Genomic DNA, 16,860 nt, shown 5'->3' on the forward strand with positions numbered 1-16,860 from the left:
AAATTTTAAAGTTAAAAAACAAAAACAAAACCTTTCTCTTTTCTGCCCTCATTCCTTAAAAGTTTAAAAGATTATCCCTGAGATTAGTTCTCAATGAATATCCAACAGTTCTGTCTCAATCAAAAGTTTACTATTGCTGATTTATGCTGTTCTTAGAAAGCATCCGTTATTTCCTTCATTTAAAATAGTTTACCGAGCCGGGGATTTAGCTCAGTGGTTCTGCCGCCTGCCTCGCAAGCTCAAGGTATCTCCGGTACTAAAAAAACAAAAATACGGTTTACGCTTTCATCTGTTTTGTAACTCTTATTTTCTAGCGTGTTCTGGTCCTCTGTTGGAACATCGTTAGGTTTATTTTCACTTTCTGTTTCCACAGTAACACGTGAGATTAGACCATAGTCACTTAATCCTCAATCCTTAAATGAGGTGAACTTTCCTGGCCTCTCAGGGTGGGTTCTAGATCCCAGAGCGCCACTGCAGGCCCCGCCCACGAGTTTAGCGCAGGACCGAGCCTCGCCCACTCTTTCCTCACTCGTCGGCCCCGCCCACGCCCCAGGCTAGCCACAGCCTACCTCGCCCTCCCTCCTGCCCGCCCCGGGGCGCCACTCTTTCCTCACTCGTCGGCCCCGCCCACGCCCCAGGCTAGCCACAGCCTACCTCGCCCTCCCTCCTGCCCGCCCCGGGGCGCCTGGCCGGCTATTTTCCCGCCATTCCTTCTCTTCTTGAGGAGAACTGGATGTTTAGGTGAGACCTGGGACGTTTTGGGACCACAGTGGCCACCGTGGAGGGAAGGTAGCTAGAAAAAGAACTGGGAAATTTGCGCTGCGGAATTCCCATCAGTCCTAGAACCCGGGCGAATTTTGCCCTCACTGTCGCATGAGGTGCCGCTCCGCAGCCTGGATTAAACTGCCGGTACTGGCCTTAGCGAGTCGGCCTCGACCACAGGGCCTTCCCAGTGGTTCTCCAGACTCCCTGACGACCTGGTGAAAAGTCAGTGCACCCTGAGCAGGAAATACAAATCAGAAGCTCATGGCCTTTGCGTTATCCTGTTTATTCAGTAACTTTTTATGGTAAATCTTGCCTTATGTGACAAAATTATTGACGTGTGGTGCAGAGTGGCCTTCATTAACTTAGCAAACCTTCGTAAACCATTTTTTGGGGGGGCTTAGGGAAGATGCATATGGACAAAAAGGCTTTTAGAGGAAAAGACTTGGGAAAAAATTACCTTCTGTTTTGATTATTTTTCCAATTAATTTTGAAGGAAATCAAGTGAAATAATATATCCTGAGATAGCATACTCCTTAAACTTACATTATAGCTCATCCTTATTTTTTATATCAATTTGTTTAAAGATCCCACAGGTAACATTTACCTGGTTATGTACTTAGCAAATTGTATGAGATTGGTGTTGGTAGGAAATGTAGGATGTGTGGTTGTCTATGTCTAAGATAAAGGCTATTTAATGTGAGAGCAAGAACTTTACACTAGGAGTCATGAGACTTGGATTCTAATCCCAGAATTGTCTCTAACTAGATATGGAACTTTGAGGCTAATTTCAGTGGCCTTCAGCTACATCTTTTGAAAAAATGATAGTATTAGACAAAATAGTAAATGATTTTCAAGGCCCCTATGATTTTGAGTTTCTGTAGAATAGATGGGAAAATATACAAGCTAAAACCATATTGTCATTCACCAAACCCCATTTTCTTTGTATAAAATGTGTGACTTATATGGGACCTCTTTCTGGTCTACTAACTCCTCTTGCTTCCACTGTTGATGTGTCACAGGAAACTGTTAAGAAATAATTTGGTGGGCTGGGGATTTAGCTCAGTGGTTCTGCCCCGTGCCTTACAAGCAGAAGGACCCGAGTTCAATCCCTGGTACCAAAAAAAAAAAAAAAAAGAAATAATTTGGTTTTCTAAGAGTGTTTTTCTAATTACAAATCAATACATGAGTTAATCCAGAAAATTTGGAAAACAAAGTGTAAAGGCAACACACATGAATACTCATATTTTTAAAAACAATTTCACCACTATCTTCTTATTCATTCTCTCTCTCTCTCTCTGGCTATGCCATATACCACGGTACTTCGTGAATGCTTTTGTTCGCAAATAATTTGGTTTGCAAACAAAAGCCTTTGGCAGAATTTTTTGTTTGTAAACTCTACATCAGATGAGAAACACAACTGCAGGCATCTTTCCCACACAAACACGAATGTGGCCATCTTTTCGAAAATTGTAGAACAAATTAAGTTCGTGAACTGAGGTACCACTGTGCACCTATATATATATATATATATATATATATATATATATATATATCTTGCCATATACATGTGCATATATATGCATATGTATTAGCATAGCATAGTCTGAAGTCTTTTTCTCATCTTATGTGTACTTATTTACAGTTAATTAGAATGTTCACAATGATGTGTCCACATCTCAATAAACTATCAGAAACTAAGCAAACAATTTTATATAGATTTTGGACCAGCTATAATTATATTATACCCCACCTCATTCTTACTCTTTCTCTTTATCTGTTCCAGAATGGATTGGTTTCACTGCAACCAGTGTTTCCGAAAAGATGGGGCCCATTTCTTTGTCACCAGCTGTGGCCATATTTTCTGTAAAAAATGTGTGACTCAGGGTGGGTAATTTAATTGTTTTTAACCTAGATACAGTGATTAGCCATTTCTCTGTTTGATTTAGGATAAAAATCACTTGGTAGGCCAATAGTGATGTGGATACCTTCAGAAACTGTCGATTTTGGAAATTAGCATCCCTTAATAAAGAATGGTGCTAAATGATTTAGCAAATTTGTTACTTGAGTAACAAAAGGTACTTATCAGTATTTAGAAGTCTATGGCAGAAAAAGCCACAATGGGTCAGAAATGATGATGGTGGGATAATGATGATGCTGACCTTGTAGTTTAAAAAAGAATTTTTCAGAGGCCAATCACTCCTCCACTTTGCCTAGAGAGGGGTGCAGCAAGGGATAAAGAAAGAAAGGCAAAGAGACACACTTTCAAAGTACACGGCGGGGGGGGGGGGGGGGGGGGGGGGGCTGGGAGGTCAATGCCAGAGTGGACAAAGACAATCTAAACTACCCACTATTTATTGGGTGCACACAGTAATCTGAGAGATTATCAGATGAGTCAGAGGGTAGCAGTAATCTTATGCTGATGAGGATCTTAGGTTGATGAGGACTGTGAGATGGGCAGAGCATTCTTACAGTAGTAGGTGGGATGAGATAGCAGGTTAAAAAGGAATTTGTCCTTCCCTCAGGTGAAACTTTTCTTTTTTTTTCTTATTACTACTGGTTCCTCAAGGAACCAGGATATTTTAAGATGATGTAATCTTGCCCTTGAGCGTCACAGTATCATGGAACTATTGAGGCCTCAGCTGTGACTGGAGGCACATGGAGTTATGGTTCTGTTTCTGCATACCATAGCCAGCTCACATGGGAAAGACACTAGACCTCAGACAACCCTAATCACAATTTATGAAATGATTTTTCTCCAAAAATTATATAGAAAGCTCTCAACAAGAATTTATAGCTAGGTATGGTGGCACACGCCTATAATCCCAGCACAGGGAAGGCTGGACAGGAAGATTGCCATGAGTTCCAGGCCAGCCTGGGCTACATAATGAGTTAAATGCTATTTTGAACTACATAGTGAGACCTTGTCTCAAAAAAACAAACGAATAAAAAAACTGTAAAAAACATTTTTTCTTGTACCTAGGTAATAATTATTATATAGCTATTTTACAAATGAGGAAACTGACCCAGAGAGAATAATATGACCAAACTCTTACAACTGTTATGCCTTAGAAAGGAGACTTGAATTTACAATTGCTCTTGTTTTGTTTGCTGTGCTGAGATGCCAGGCCTGGTGGTACATGATTGTAATCCCAGCACTCAGGAGGCTGAGGCAGGAGAATCTCAAGTTGGAGGCCAGCCTGGACTAAATAGTGAGTTTAAAGCTATCTTGGATTATATATTTAGACTCTGTCTCAAAAGAAAGAAAGAAAGAAAGAAAGAAAGAAAGAAAGAAAGAAAGAAAGAAAGAAAGAAATACAAAGGCTTGGCGAGTAGATATGGTGGTATGTACCTACGGTCTAGCTACTCAGAATGCTCAGGTAGGAGGGTCATTTGAGCCCAGGAGTTCAGGGCTAGCCTGGGCAACATAGTGAGACCCTGTGTGAAATAAGAACAAAAACTTACTAGGGAGCTCGGCATGGTTGAACGCCTATTATCCCAGCACTGGGGAGGGTGAAGCAAGATTATCACCACAAATTTGAGTCTACCCTAGGCTACATAGTTCAAGTTCAAGGCCAGCCTAAATAGTGAGACCCTATCTCAAACAAATAAACCAAAATAACGAAAAACAAACAAAAGAAAACAAACAAAAACCCTTACTAGGTATGTAGTTATATAAATTCCCAGAAGACTCAGGGTACTGTGCTTTGATCAGGAAAGACTTCACAGAAGAGGTACTGCCGAAGTATTGTTTTGGATAATAAACTAGAGTTTTCCAAGTGGATAAGGAGGAGAAGATCATTCCAGTTTCAGGCAACAGCATATATGAAAACATGATATGAAACCATGGGAGAGATGGGCATGGTGGCATATTCCTGCAATCCTAGTATTCTTGAGAGGCTAAAGGTAAGAGGATCTCAAGTTCATGCCCAGCCCGGACAACTTTGACTTATCAAGACCCTGTCTCAAAAAAAAAAAAAAAAAAAAATTAAAAAGTGCTGGGGATGTAGCTCAGTTGTATGGCCTGGGTTTAGTCCCTACTACTGCAAAACTAAACCAAAGTAGTGCAGAGAACTATACATAGTTGGGATTGTTAGAATATAAAAAGTAAAGTAAAAGATTGTAAAAGATGAGGCTAGAGAGGTGGATTAGCCAGATAATGGAAGTCTCTGTATACTAGGCTAAAGATCCTGAACTTTATCCTGTAGATTATCAAGAGCTGTGGAATTTTGTTGTTGTTTTTCTTAAATAAAAAAATGAATTGTACTTGCTAGTTCACACTGGGAGCAATATGGAAGAGTGACTGGGAAAAACCCAAGGAAAGAACATTCAGGTTAGCTAGTCTCTGGAGAAGCTTTTTTCTGTGTGAGTCTCATGACCCTTTTAAATTACCTGCTAATGTAACAAAGCATTTCACTATGGTAATGGCAGCTCACTTTGAAGTGATGTGTCTCTGTGAAGCATAAGCTATGTGATATTTTCCCCTGACTTGGCATGTATCTTCATCAATAACCAGCACCACTACTAAAATTTCACTTTACAACAAAAGATGAGGAATTTTATATTTGCATCTTTGAGATTGGACTAATTGGAGACTAAGAAAACATTGAGGTGAGATCTAGGAATATTAACAAAAGGAAAAGAGGAAGGAATAACTGAGGAGTTTCTTATTATACCCAGTATGTGCTTGCTGTCAAGTAGCCAGAGTGACTTCAAGTAAAGGTCATTGGGATGTAGAGAATGAGGGAAGGAGAAAGGAAGAAGAAATTGAATAGTTTAGAAAGAAGGGAAGAAAAAAGAGGTAAGAGATAGGACTTTAATGATAGCACTCAAAACTTTAGCCAGAGCAATCAGGCAAGAGAAAGAAATAAAAGGGAAACAGGAAGAAATCAAACTCTCCTTATTTGGAGATGGACATGATCCTTTACATAGAAGACCCAAAAAAACTCCCCCAGTAGACCCTTTAGAACTAGTAAACATAGCCAGGCATGCTGGTACATCCGTGCACTCTAGGAAGCTAAGGCAGGAGGATGGCAAGTTCAAGCCCCATCTGGACAAGTAAGAGACTTAGTGAGACCTTGTTTCAAAATACAACAGTTTAAAAAGGCTAGCAATGTAGCTCAGATTGCCCTGGGAATTCCCCCATACAGCCAAACAACACCCCCAAAACAAAACAAATCAAACAAAACATGAAATCCTAATAAATTCAGTAAATGGAAGGACACAAAATCAACACACAAAAATCATTAGTATTCCTGTGTACCAACAATGAAATTACCAAGAAAGAAATCAGAAAAGGGCTAGGGATTTAGCTCAGTGGTGTTGCCACCTGCCTCACAAGTGCAAGGTCCCGAGTTCAATCCTTGGTACCAAAAAAAAAAAAAAAAAAATCAGAACAGTCTCATTCACAATAGCTTTCAAAAAAATTAAATACCTCAGGATTAACCAAGGAAGTGAAAGAGCTATATAATAAAAACTATAGTGCTCTGAAAAAAGAAATTGAAGAGAACATTAGAAAATGGAAAAAAGATATCTCTTGTTCCTGGAAAGGCAGAACCAAAATTTCAAAATAGCTGTATTACCAAAAATGATAAATAGATTTAATGAAATTCCAATCAAAATACCAATAGCATTCATCACAGAACTAGAAAATACTTAAGTTTACATGGAACCAGAAGAGACACATAATAGCCAAATCAATCCTGAGAAAAAAAGAGCAAAGCAGGGAAGCATTATAATCCCAGATTTGAAGTTATATTACAAAGCTACAAAAATAAAAACAACACAGTACTGGCACAAAAATAGCTAAGTTGACCAATGGAATAGAATTGAGGATGCAGAAACAACCCCATGCACTTTCAGCCATCTGATCTTTGACAAAGGGCCAAAAACATATGCTGGAGAATCCAGAATGCAGAAAAAAAAATTGCCAGTTACTCCTTGGACAGAGGACTAGTATCTAGGATTTATAAAGAACTCATAAAAATTAGAACCCTCCCCAAATAAAATACCTGGTCAAAACTGGGTATTGTAATCACTTTCTTGTTGTTGAGATGCAATACCCAACACCCACAACTTCAAGGAGGAAAGGTTTATTTTGGCTCACAGTTTGTAGAGGCTTCAGTCCATAGTCAGCATGCTCCAAGATAGGGCAGCATGGTAGAGGAGCATGCAGAGGGACAAACAGCTCATGGTGTGGCAGGTAGGAAGCAGAGGGAAGGATCAAAGGGGAAAGGAAGGAGATAGATCCAGACCATGCTCCCAGTGACCTACCTTCTCCAACCAGGCTTTACCTTCTAACTCAGATTTAGCTATAAACTCATCATTGAACTAATCTGTGATGCTTTTTTTTTTGGTACTGCGGATCGAACTCAGGTCTTTGCACTTGGGTAGCAGGCAGTGAAACCACTGAGCTAAATCCCCGGCACCTCAATCATTGAACTAATCAACTAATGAATATCACACCCGCATGATCCAGTCACCTTCTCAAATCTCTGAGGCTTTAGAAAGCATCTAGATATAAGCCATAATAATGTTCAGCATCTTTGGTCATTAGAGAAATGAAAATCAAAACTACACTGAAATTCTATCTTATGCTAGTAAGAATGACTATTTTCAAGGACTCAAAAAACAGCAAGTTTGGCAAGGTTGTGGGGAAAAAGGAAGCTTTCTACATTGTTGGTGATAATGCAAATTAGTACAACCAGTATGGAAATCAGATTCCTCAAAAAACTAAAAATAGAGCCAGGCATGGTGGCACATGTCTGTAATCCCAGCACTCGGGAGGCTGAGGCAGGAGGATCACTGCAAGTTCAAGGCTAGCCTAAGCTACATAGAGAGTTCAAAGACAGCCTGAACTACAATAGTGAGTCCCTGTCTCAAAAAAATAAAACAACAGGGCCGGGGGCTGGGGATTTAGCTCAGTGGTTCTGCCGCCTGCCTTGTAAGTGCAAGGTCCCAAGTTCGATCCCTGGTACCAAACAAACAAACAAAAAAAGAAATCTCATTTGACCCAGTTATTCCTCTTCTAAGTATTTTTCTGAGAGTTAAAGTCATCATATTACAATGATATATGCATACCCACGTTTACAGCAGCATAATTCACACTGGCTAAATTATGGACATAGCTTGTAGTCCCATCAATGGATGAATGGTTAAAAGAAAGTGTGGTATTATTACAATTATTACTACTTAGCCATAAAGAAGTGTAAATTTGAATCATTTGTGGGAAAATGGGTGAATCTTGAGACTATGATGCTTAGCAAAATAAATAAGGCACAAAAGGATAAATACTGCATAGTTTCTTTTATATGAGAAACCCAGAATAATTTAAAGAGCAAAATAAAAGAGAAGCAGTAGGAAACAGGGAAGTAGACTTTGTGGAGATGGGAAGGGAATGTAGGAATGAGAGAAAAGGAGGAGAGGAGAGGAAGTAAAAATGATCAAGATGGAACAGCATGTACAGTATATGTACTAATACTCCATGATTAATGTAATTATTATGTGTTGTAAAGCTCACCAAAAAAAACCCATTGATATTCTTGTACTTTTACCAATACCCTTATAAATGTACTCCAGCACTACTGTTGGGTATTAAGAATTATCCCTTCTGACTCATGAAAGAAAACTGGGAATTCTTTTTAAAAAGACAGGGAGATGAATTGAGGCAAAGTGTGAAAGCCTTACTTATATTCAACCTATTAGTTTAGAAATACTGATTTAGAGATCAGAGCTTAAGTTGATGTCCTTTTATAACAATATTCTAACTTTAGGAAGAACCCTTTTCTGCTCTTCCTGGGCTTCTTAACTATTACATGGTAATAGGAATATCTTACCTCATACTGAGGAGAACCAAACATTTTTTCCCCTTTTCTCCCAGAGAAATGTGCCATTTGTGGAACTCCCTGCAAGCATCTGACTCTTTCTGACAATGTAAGTTTCCCCCCTGCCACAATTTTATCTCATTCCTGGAGCCTAGGAAGCATACACTTTTAAAGTACATATGTTGAATTTTTTTAAAAAGATATGGTAGTATACATGTGTAATCCCAGCATTCTGGGAGGCTGAGGTATGAGGATCGAAAGTTTGAGCCCAGCTGAGACAACTCAGTGAGACCCTTTCTCAAAAAATAGAATAAAATAGGGGCTGGGGATTTAGCTCAGTGGTTCTGCTGCCTGCCTTGCAAGTGCAAGGACCCGAGTTCGATCCCCGGTACCAAAAAGAAAAAAAGAATAAAATTTAAAAAGGCTGGAGATATAGCCCAGTGTAAAGGGCCTATAAGATGATGATGATGAAGATGATGATGATAATAGTAAAAAGGAAGATAAGGAGCAACAAATTTGCAGATACCAATTGTAAAAGATAGAAGATACATTTTATTTCATTCCATATCATTATTTTATTTCATTCCACATCATTATTTTATTTCATTCCACTGTGGATGGTCTCACTGTGTGTCTTAATTCTCTTTGTAGTTGAAACCTCAGGAGAAGATGTTCTTCAAAAGCCCTGTGGAGACAGCTTTGCAGTATTTTAGTCATATCTCTCAGGTATACGAAACAAAAGTTAAGAAAATAGGATTTTCTGAGTAAATTCTAATTGCATCTTTTTTTTTCTTCTTTTTTTTTTCTAATTGCATCTTATTCCTTTGTCAAAGGTTCTCTTTAGGCTGTGTTTGTAAACAATGGAGAGAAACTACTCTATTTGCTTTCTTCTTTAATGATGGCAGTCTCAACCAGTTAGCTTTTTACTGACCTAAGATCTATGATAGCCTATAATACTGCTATGTAGTTAAATTTTGTCTTGTACTTCCTAGTTCCACTAATTCCAAGACAAAAGGATGCCCTAGGAAGCCTTATCATCTTTCTGGGCACCCTCTAAAAATTGCCTGCATAGGACCAGGGATTTAGCTCAGTGGTTTCACCACCTGCTGCGCAAGCACAAGGACCTGAGTTCAATCCCCGGTACCAAAAAAAAAAAAAAAATTGCCTGCAAATTGCCTGACCCTGCAAACAGTGGATGTGGTAATTTAACTCTTAACTTTTTGCTTACAGATCTAAGTTCATTAAAGTGTGTCTTGTTCTTCATTTTTTATTTTCAAGTTTTACTTTCTAGCAATGTTTAATTCTTAGAATTCACAACTGGTTGCCTGAATTTTAGACAATATTTGTATTTTCCTGATGCCACATATATTGGTAAACCATTGACTTGGTCAGCAGCAGTAAGGGTGTAGAAGAAGATAGAGAGAAGGCAGGACATTCATGTGAGAGAGTTGTCAACTTGTAAACGCTTTGTGTTTTTTCTTCTTTCCATTCTCTAGTTCTCTGCTGAGATTATTATATAGCCTCATAAGATTCCTGTCTTGGCATATATCTTCAGATTTTTATCACTGCTCTTTTTCTTTACTCTTCTTATTCATTTTGTTTTCAGTGCTGGGGATCAAACCCAAACATGCTAGACAAGCCCTGTACCACTGAGCTACAACCCCAATAGCTCTTATTCTTATGAGAGTACACCTTTTCTAAACAGAAAGTGATACTTAATCATTTTCTGGTTGAAGATAGTAGATTGATTGATTGATTGATTGATGTATTTTCCCTTCTAGTCCTAACCCTGGAGTTAGAATAAAAGGAAATAAAGCTTAGGCTGCATCTTGTCTGTAGCTGCTTAAGTGAACCATCATATTTGAGATACTATGTTTAACATTTTGAGGAGATAAAATCCAGCTGAGACACAAGAAGAAATATTTAAAAAGATCACCCGAACAAGAGAAAGAGCAGGTCTTTGGTTAATAACTAAACACAGGGTTAGTTAATGATCAGTAGAAAAATTATATGTAGTCTGAATCTTAACCTGCCTAATCACAGGATCAATTACACATGGTCAAATAGTCAAGATAAAGTAAATAGAAATGTTTAGTTAATCATCACTTTAGTGAAGGGCCAGTTTGGTGAAGTCAGCAAAGTCTGAAAAATGTATTTTTCTAATCTGTGAAGCTGAGTAACTGCAGTGTAATACCCAAGTTGCTTCATTCAGCTCAAAACTATCTTCCTCAGTCAAACATTTACTAACTCTGATATCTCAAAGTAGCCCCAATGTTCTTTATTCTTTCCCCTACTTTATTTCTAATCATAGCTCTTAGCCTTTCATATTATATTATGTATGTGTTTATTGTCTGAATCCTATACTGAAATACAATTTCATTTGTTGGTCACTTTGAATACTTCCTAACATATACTGTATGCTCAAGACATTGTCATTAAATGAATCAGTGGATTGCCACTCTAAATATCATTTGCATTTTTTTTTTTTTTGTACCAGGGATTGAACTTGGGTCCTTTCGGCGGAACCACTGAGCAAATCCCCGGCACTCATTTGCATTTTAACTATTCCCAATCTTTGTAACGACCTGACAAGGGCATTTTTCTGTTATACTCTCTGCCTATAGTTGGTCAAGCTGCCTATTTTGGATTTTTTTTCTTATGGTACTGGAAATTGAACCCAGAGCCTTCTCACTGAAGTATATTCCCAGCCCTTTTAAAGTTATTTATTTATTTATTTATTTTTGGTACTGGGGATGGGGATTGAACTCAGGTCCTTGTGCTTGTGGGGCAGGTGGTAGAACTACTGACCTAAGTCCCCAGCCCTAAAATTTTTTATTTTGAGACAGGTTCTTACTAAATTGCTAAGTTGCCCAGGCTGGGCTTGAACTTGTTCTCCTTGTCTTGGTTTACAGAGTACTGGGACTACAGGCATGCACCACCTCACCTGGCCCACCTCTAGATAATTTTTCAAAAGGAATAGAGATCTTCATATGGACCTGTTAGCTTTCTTCTACTCCTAGATAATACTCTGCCTAATTAGCCATTTCTGAAATGCATGCTGATAATCATTCCCTTTTTGGTAAAAGCTTTCCCAGATTATCATAGGCAGAGTTTTGCTGTCTTTTGTGTTCCATCCTATATTGTTTTTAACTCTACAAAATACTTAACTGTGGAAAGAAAGTGATTTATTTTATTTGTACATCTGTTTTACTCACTGAATTATGAGTTTTTCAAAGGCAGATTTTTTTGTAACACTCAGTGTCTAACTTGGTATCTGACACAAATTAGGTGCACAAGAAATGTCTGTAAAATGAACACAAATTGTCGCTGGTTAGAGGAATGTGAATCAAGATAAGATCAGAGAAGGAAGTACTTGTAGGCTATGGCAAGGAGTTCAGATTTTTTTCTAAGTGCAGTAGGGTACCACTGAAAGGTTTTGTAAAGGAAATGGCAGTATGGGGAAAATGGATCATAAAATGGTTAAGAATAGAAGTAGAAAGACCAGTTAGGAGGCTACTGGGAAAATCTAACCAACACTGCTTGGCCTGAAGTGGTAGCAGTAATGTGCTTAATTCTGAGATATGTTTTCCAGGAAGAACTAGTAGAATTTGATGTTTATTTGGATGTGGGTAATAAGAAAGGAAGAGGAATCAAGGAAGATCCTTGGGTTTTTGTCTTGAAGAGTTTAGTGGGACTGAGTGTACCCTTTGCCAAATAGAGAAAACTGTTGTGAGGAAAAATATAAGTTTGGACACATTAGGTTTTAGATGCTTGATAGAAATACCAATGGAGAAATCAGGAAGGCAGATTAATTTACCATTCTAGAGCTCAGAATATAGGACAAGACTGAGATATAAGTGTGGAACTCATCAGGATATAGATAGTATTTAAAGCCTTGAGAAGAGGTTGGTGGTTTAGCTAAGTGGTAGAGTGCATACGTAGCATGTCCAAGGCCCTGGCTTCAATCCCTGGGAACAAAGAAAGAAAGGAAGAGTGAGAAAGGGAGCCATCCTTGGGAATAGATGAGATCATTTAGATTCTAGACAGAGTCCCTTTAGATGTAGCCATTAAGTGGAGAAAGAGAAGTTGGCAAGGAGCTGCAATCAGAGAAGTAAAAACAATGTGGTGTCCCAGACATATGGGTTATATGTAGATGTCCTCTAAAAGACTCATGCACTCTTTTTTTAAATTTCAGTTTTTATTAATACATGTTTGTAGTACATAGTGATTACATTCCTCATGGGGAGTTGGTACATGTATATAATACGTCTTAGTTTTTTTTATCCCCTTCCCCTCCCCTCTCCCCCTTCCCTCCATTTCTTGATATCCTTCCCATTTGAGAAAGATCTATCTCCCTACTTTCTATTATCTTTTATTTTACACTTTATTTATATATTGAGTTTTTCATATAAGAGAAACTATGCAATATTTAAACTGTGTGTCTGATTTACTTCATTTAACATTATGGTCTCAAGGTGCATCTTAAGTGGGGCTTTTGAAATGTTACTGAATCATAGGGGCAGTGTAGCTAAATGTGATGTTAGGAGGAGGGCCTGGTTGGAAAAGGCAGTCACTGGGGGTATGACTTGAAGGATAAAGCTCCCTCCTCAGATAATCCCTTCTTTTGCTTCCTGGCCGCCACAACATAACTTTCCTCTGTGCCAGGCCCTTCTCCCACACCATCAAGCATGCAAGGACTGAAACTTCTAAACTTTGAGCCAAAATAAACCTCTCTGTTAAGTGTTGGATGTTAGGTATTTTGTCCCAGTACAGAGGAAAGTGATTAAGACACAAACCAAGGAAGGAAAGTGTTTCAAGAAAAAATTATATAATCAGCTGGGTCAAATGCTGTTGAGAGATGAAATAAGATGAGGACAAAGCAAGGTCAATCAGATTTGGCAGTGTGTTGGTTTCCCTCATAAGAGCACACAGAATGGAGTCTTGAGGAAGAATACTACATTAGAGTACACTGATGGGTGTCTGTCCACATTCAGTCTGCTTTTTTACTTCCCAAATCTCTCCACAATCCTCTGAAGCCCAGCTTCTGTCTCACTGAAATTGCTCTTGCTGAAGATATCAGCAGCATCCTTATTATCAAATCCAGTGGATAATTGTTATTCTTCTTTACATATTTGATCTCTCAGCAGCATTTGAAGTATGATCTCCTGCCTTGAGTCATTATTCGGCTACCATAACCAATGTATTTTCTTTTGGGGTTCTGTTGTAATCAGGGTTTGCAACGGAATAGATTTAATACAGGACACATAATTTATAGGACTATTTTATAATAGTCACCCAAAAAGTCAAAGGCAGAGGAGTACAAGAGATCTGTCCACATGCTAGAGACCCGAAGAATCCAGCTGAGGGCCCAGATCCTGTAATGTCCCCCATGAGTCTAGCCAAAGGCCTAAAGCCCATGGCAGTGTCCTCCACGAGTCCAGCTGGAGGCCTAGAGCCCATGGCAATGTCTCATGCAAGTCTGTATGGACGACCTGCATTAGGCCAGTGGTGGAAGCCAGAAAGTCTGCACTGGCTGGGTGAAGGGTCTGTGCCATCAGGCTGAGGGAACTGCACTGAAGTCAGGAAACAACACTTAAGGCAAAGACCATAGCTCCCCTGGAGAAAACAGCAGTGAAAGCCAGGACCTGTGCTCCTCTGAGGATGAGAACAGCCGAGTTTGTGTCAGGAAAACTAGCTGCAGCAAGCTTCTCCAGGAAAATCAACAGCATACATTCTTCCCTTCCAGTTCTCCTTTTATGCTGGCAACAATTCTCAAGTAGGTCTTCCACACCGAGAACCACGCTGACTTTGTTCAGCTGGGCATTCTAAATTGACCATTAGTTAATCCAGCACAGGTTTCTTTTCCTCTGCTCATCTCTTAAATAGTTGCATTTCTAGGGCCAGGAATTTAGCTCAGTGATGCCGCTTCCTGCTTTGCAAGCACAAGGTCCTGAGTTCGATCCCTGGTACCAAAAAAAGAGTTGCGTTTCTCAGAATTGTATCCTACTTTTCTTACTTTTTATACCCTACATGGATAATCTCATTTACTCTCATGGCTTCAATTATCATTGGTATATGGATGACGTTCAACTCTATTATCTCCAATAACAATCTCAGTTTTTTGGGGTTTGTTTTTGTTTTTGAGACAGAGTCTTGCTATGTAGACTGTCTAGACTGGCCTTGAATTCTTGGTGATCTTCCTGTCTCAGTGTCCTCAGTGCTACACCACACCCACCAAGATCTCAGTTTAAATGTGGCCACAGAGGAGCCTCTTTGACCACTATATTTAAATTAGTATCCCATATGTTCTCATAAAAATCTATTATTCCTCTCCCCTCCCCTCCCCTTTCTTTGCTAGAGATTGAACCCAGGGCCCTGCACATGCTAGACAAGTGTTTTACCATTGAGCTACATCCCCAACCCTAGGAGTCATTATTTTCTCTTGATATATACAGTCCTTTACTAAATCATGTTAGTTGTATCTCTCTAAAATATCTTGAGTTACTTTTCTTTTTTTTTTTTTGGTATAGGGCATTGAACTCAGGTCCTGGTGCTTGTGAGGCAGGCACAGTGCCACTGAGCTAAATCCCTGGCCCTCTAAAATATCCCGAATCTGCTTTATCTCCAACCTAGTTCAGGCCATCATCATAGTTTCCTTTCTGGATTATTGCAGTAGCTTCCTAATAGATCTTCTAACCTCTCAAACTGTGAGCCAAAATAAACCTCTCCTCCTTTTAATTGTGGGTCTCAGGTATTTTGTCCTAGTAATGGAAAAATGACTAATATACTGTTTTTAAATTATTTGTTTAAATAGCTTTCTCTGTTGCCTCTGGTCCTTTGTATATGATATTCTATCTATCTGGAACATCCTTGACCTCAAATACATATATATATATATATATATATACATACATACATATATATATGTATGTATATATGTATGTATATATATGTATATATACATTGTATTTATCTATATTCTATATGATACTGTTTTAATAATTTTTTCCTTGTCTGCATCCACCCTCAAGGACAGGGACAATATCAGTCTTACTCATCCTATATATCAGCTTTTAACAGACTGTAAGGAACATGGAAGGATTTAACAAATACTTTTTTTGGTACCGGGGATCGAACTCGGGACCTTGCACTTGTGAGGCAGGCACAGTGCCACTGAGCTAAATCTCTGGCCCTAAACAATAAATACGATTATACTTTTTTTTTTGGTACTGGGGATGGAACTCGGGACCTTGTGGTTGTGAGGCAGGTGACAGAACCACTGAGCTAAATCCCCAGCCCTAAGTGTGTTTCTTGTATGCAGCATATTGTTGGATCTTGCTTCTTCTTTTTTTTTTTTTTTTATCGGGGATTGAACTTAGGACCTTGCGCTTGCGAGGCAGGTGCGGTGCCACTGAGCTAAATCCCCGGCCCTGGATCTTGCTTCTTGAGCCATTCTGCCAGTCTGTTTCTTTTGATTGGTGAGTTGAGACCATTAACATTGATGGTTATAACTGATACGTATTGACTTATCATTGTCATGCCTTTTCTTTTTGTTGGATTCTCCCCCCTTTGGTTTTAATTTCTTGTCGTGCCCAGTGGATTCATTCTGCTGGGCTTCCTGGGGTTGTGGTCCTTGTTGTCGTTCCCTAGGATTTTGTCTAAAATTTTTTGGAGTGCTGGTTTGGTATTCATGAAGTTCCTAAGGTGCTCTTTGTCATGAAAGTGTCTTATTTCTCCATCAGTTTTGAAAGATAGTTTTGCATGGTACATCAATCTGGGTTGGAGGCTGTTTTCCTTTAGGGCTTGAAATACGTCACTCCAAGCTCTTCTTGCCTTGAGGATTTTCGTTGAGAAGTCTGCTGTAATTCTTATGGGCTTTCCTTTGTATATTATTTGTTTCTTTTCTCTAACTCCTTGTAGTACTTTGTTCTTCTATTGGGTTTCTTAACAATTATATGCCTATGTGTAGATTTTTTTTGATCAAGGCTAGTTGGAGTCCTATATGCCTCATTTGTCTGCATGTCAAGTTCTTTTCCTCTGCTTGGGAAGTTTTCTGCTATCACTTCTGTGAACAGTTTTTTTATGTCATCTGCACTCTCTCCTATTTCCTCATTGATTCCAGTCAGTCTTATGTTATTCTTCTTTGCATTGTCTAGCAGCTGCTGGATTTATTTCTCATGGTCTCTTACAATTTTAAAGCAATTTTTCTTTTCCCGGTCACTAATTGCAATCTTATCTTCTATATCTGAAATTCTGTCCTCACATTGCCTCATTC

General features: G+C 38.9%; 1 protein-coding gene across 10 annotated transcripts in view; it reads left to right on the forward strand.

Moving 5' to 3' along the window:
• The first annotated feature begins 547 nt into the window (after positions 1 to 547).
• Positions 548 to 16,860, forward strand: part of Rnf212b (ring finger protein 212B) — a 52,634-nt gene continuing 36,321 nt past the window's right edge. Inside the window, exons 1-5 of one of the 10 annotated variants that reach the window (XM_087197182.1) lie at positions 548 to 741; positions 2,549 to 2,649; positions 3,891 to 3,974; positions 8,642 to 8,694; positions 9,237 to 9,311. In XM_087197182.1, coding sequence (XP_087053308.1) covers positions 734 to 741; positions 2,549 to 2,649; positions 3,891 to 3,974; positions 8,642 to 8,694; positions 9,237 to 9,311 — 321 coding nt within the window. In that variant the 5' untranslated portion in view covers positions 548 to 733. The other 9 variants (XM_087197176.1, XM_087197174.1, XM_087197177.1 and 6 more) reach the window with 9 other exon arrangements.

The sequence above is a fragment of the Heterocephalus glaber genome, unplaced genomic scaffold (genome assembly GCF_053883595.1).
Source record: "Heterocephalus glaber isolate CG9 unplaced genomic scaffold, H.glaber_assembly_v1.0 deba00001662, whole genome shotgun sequence".
Taxonomy (NCBI): domain Eukaryota; kingdom Metazoa; phylum Chordata; class Mammalia; order Rodentia; family Bathyergidae; genus Heterocephalus; species Heterocephalus glaber.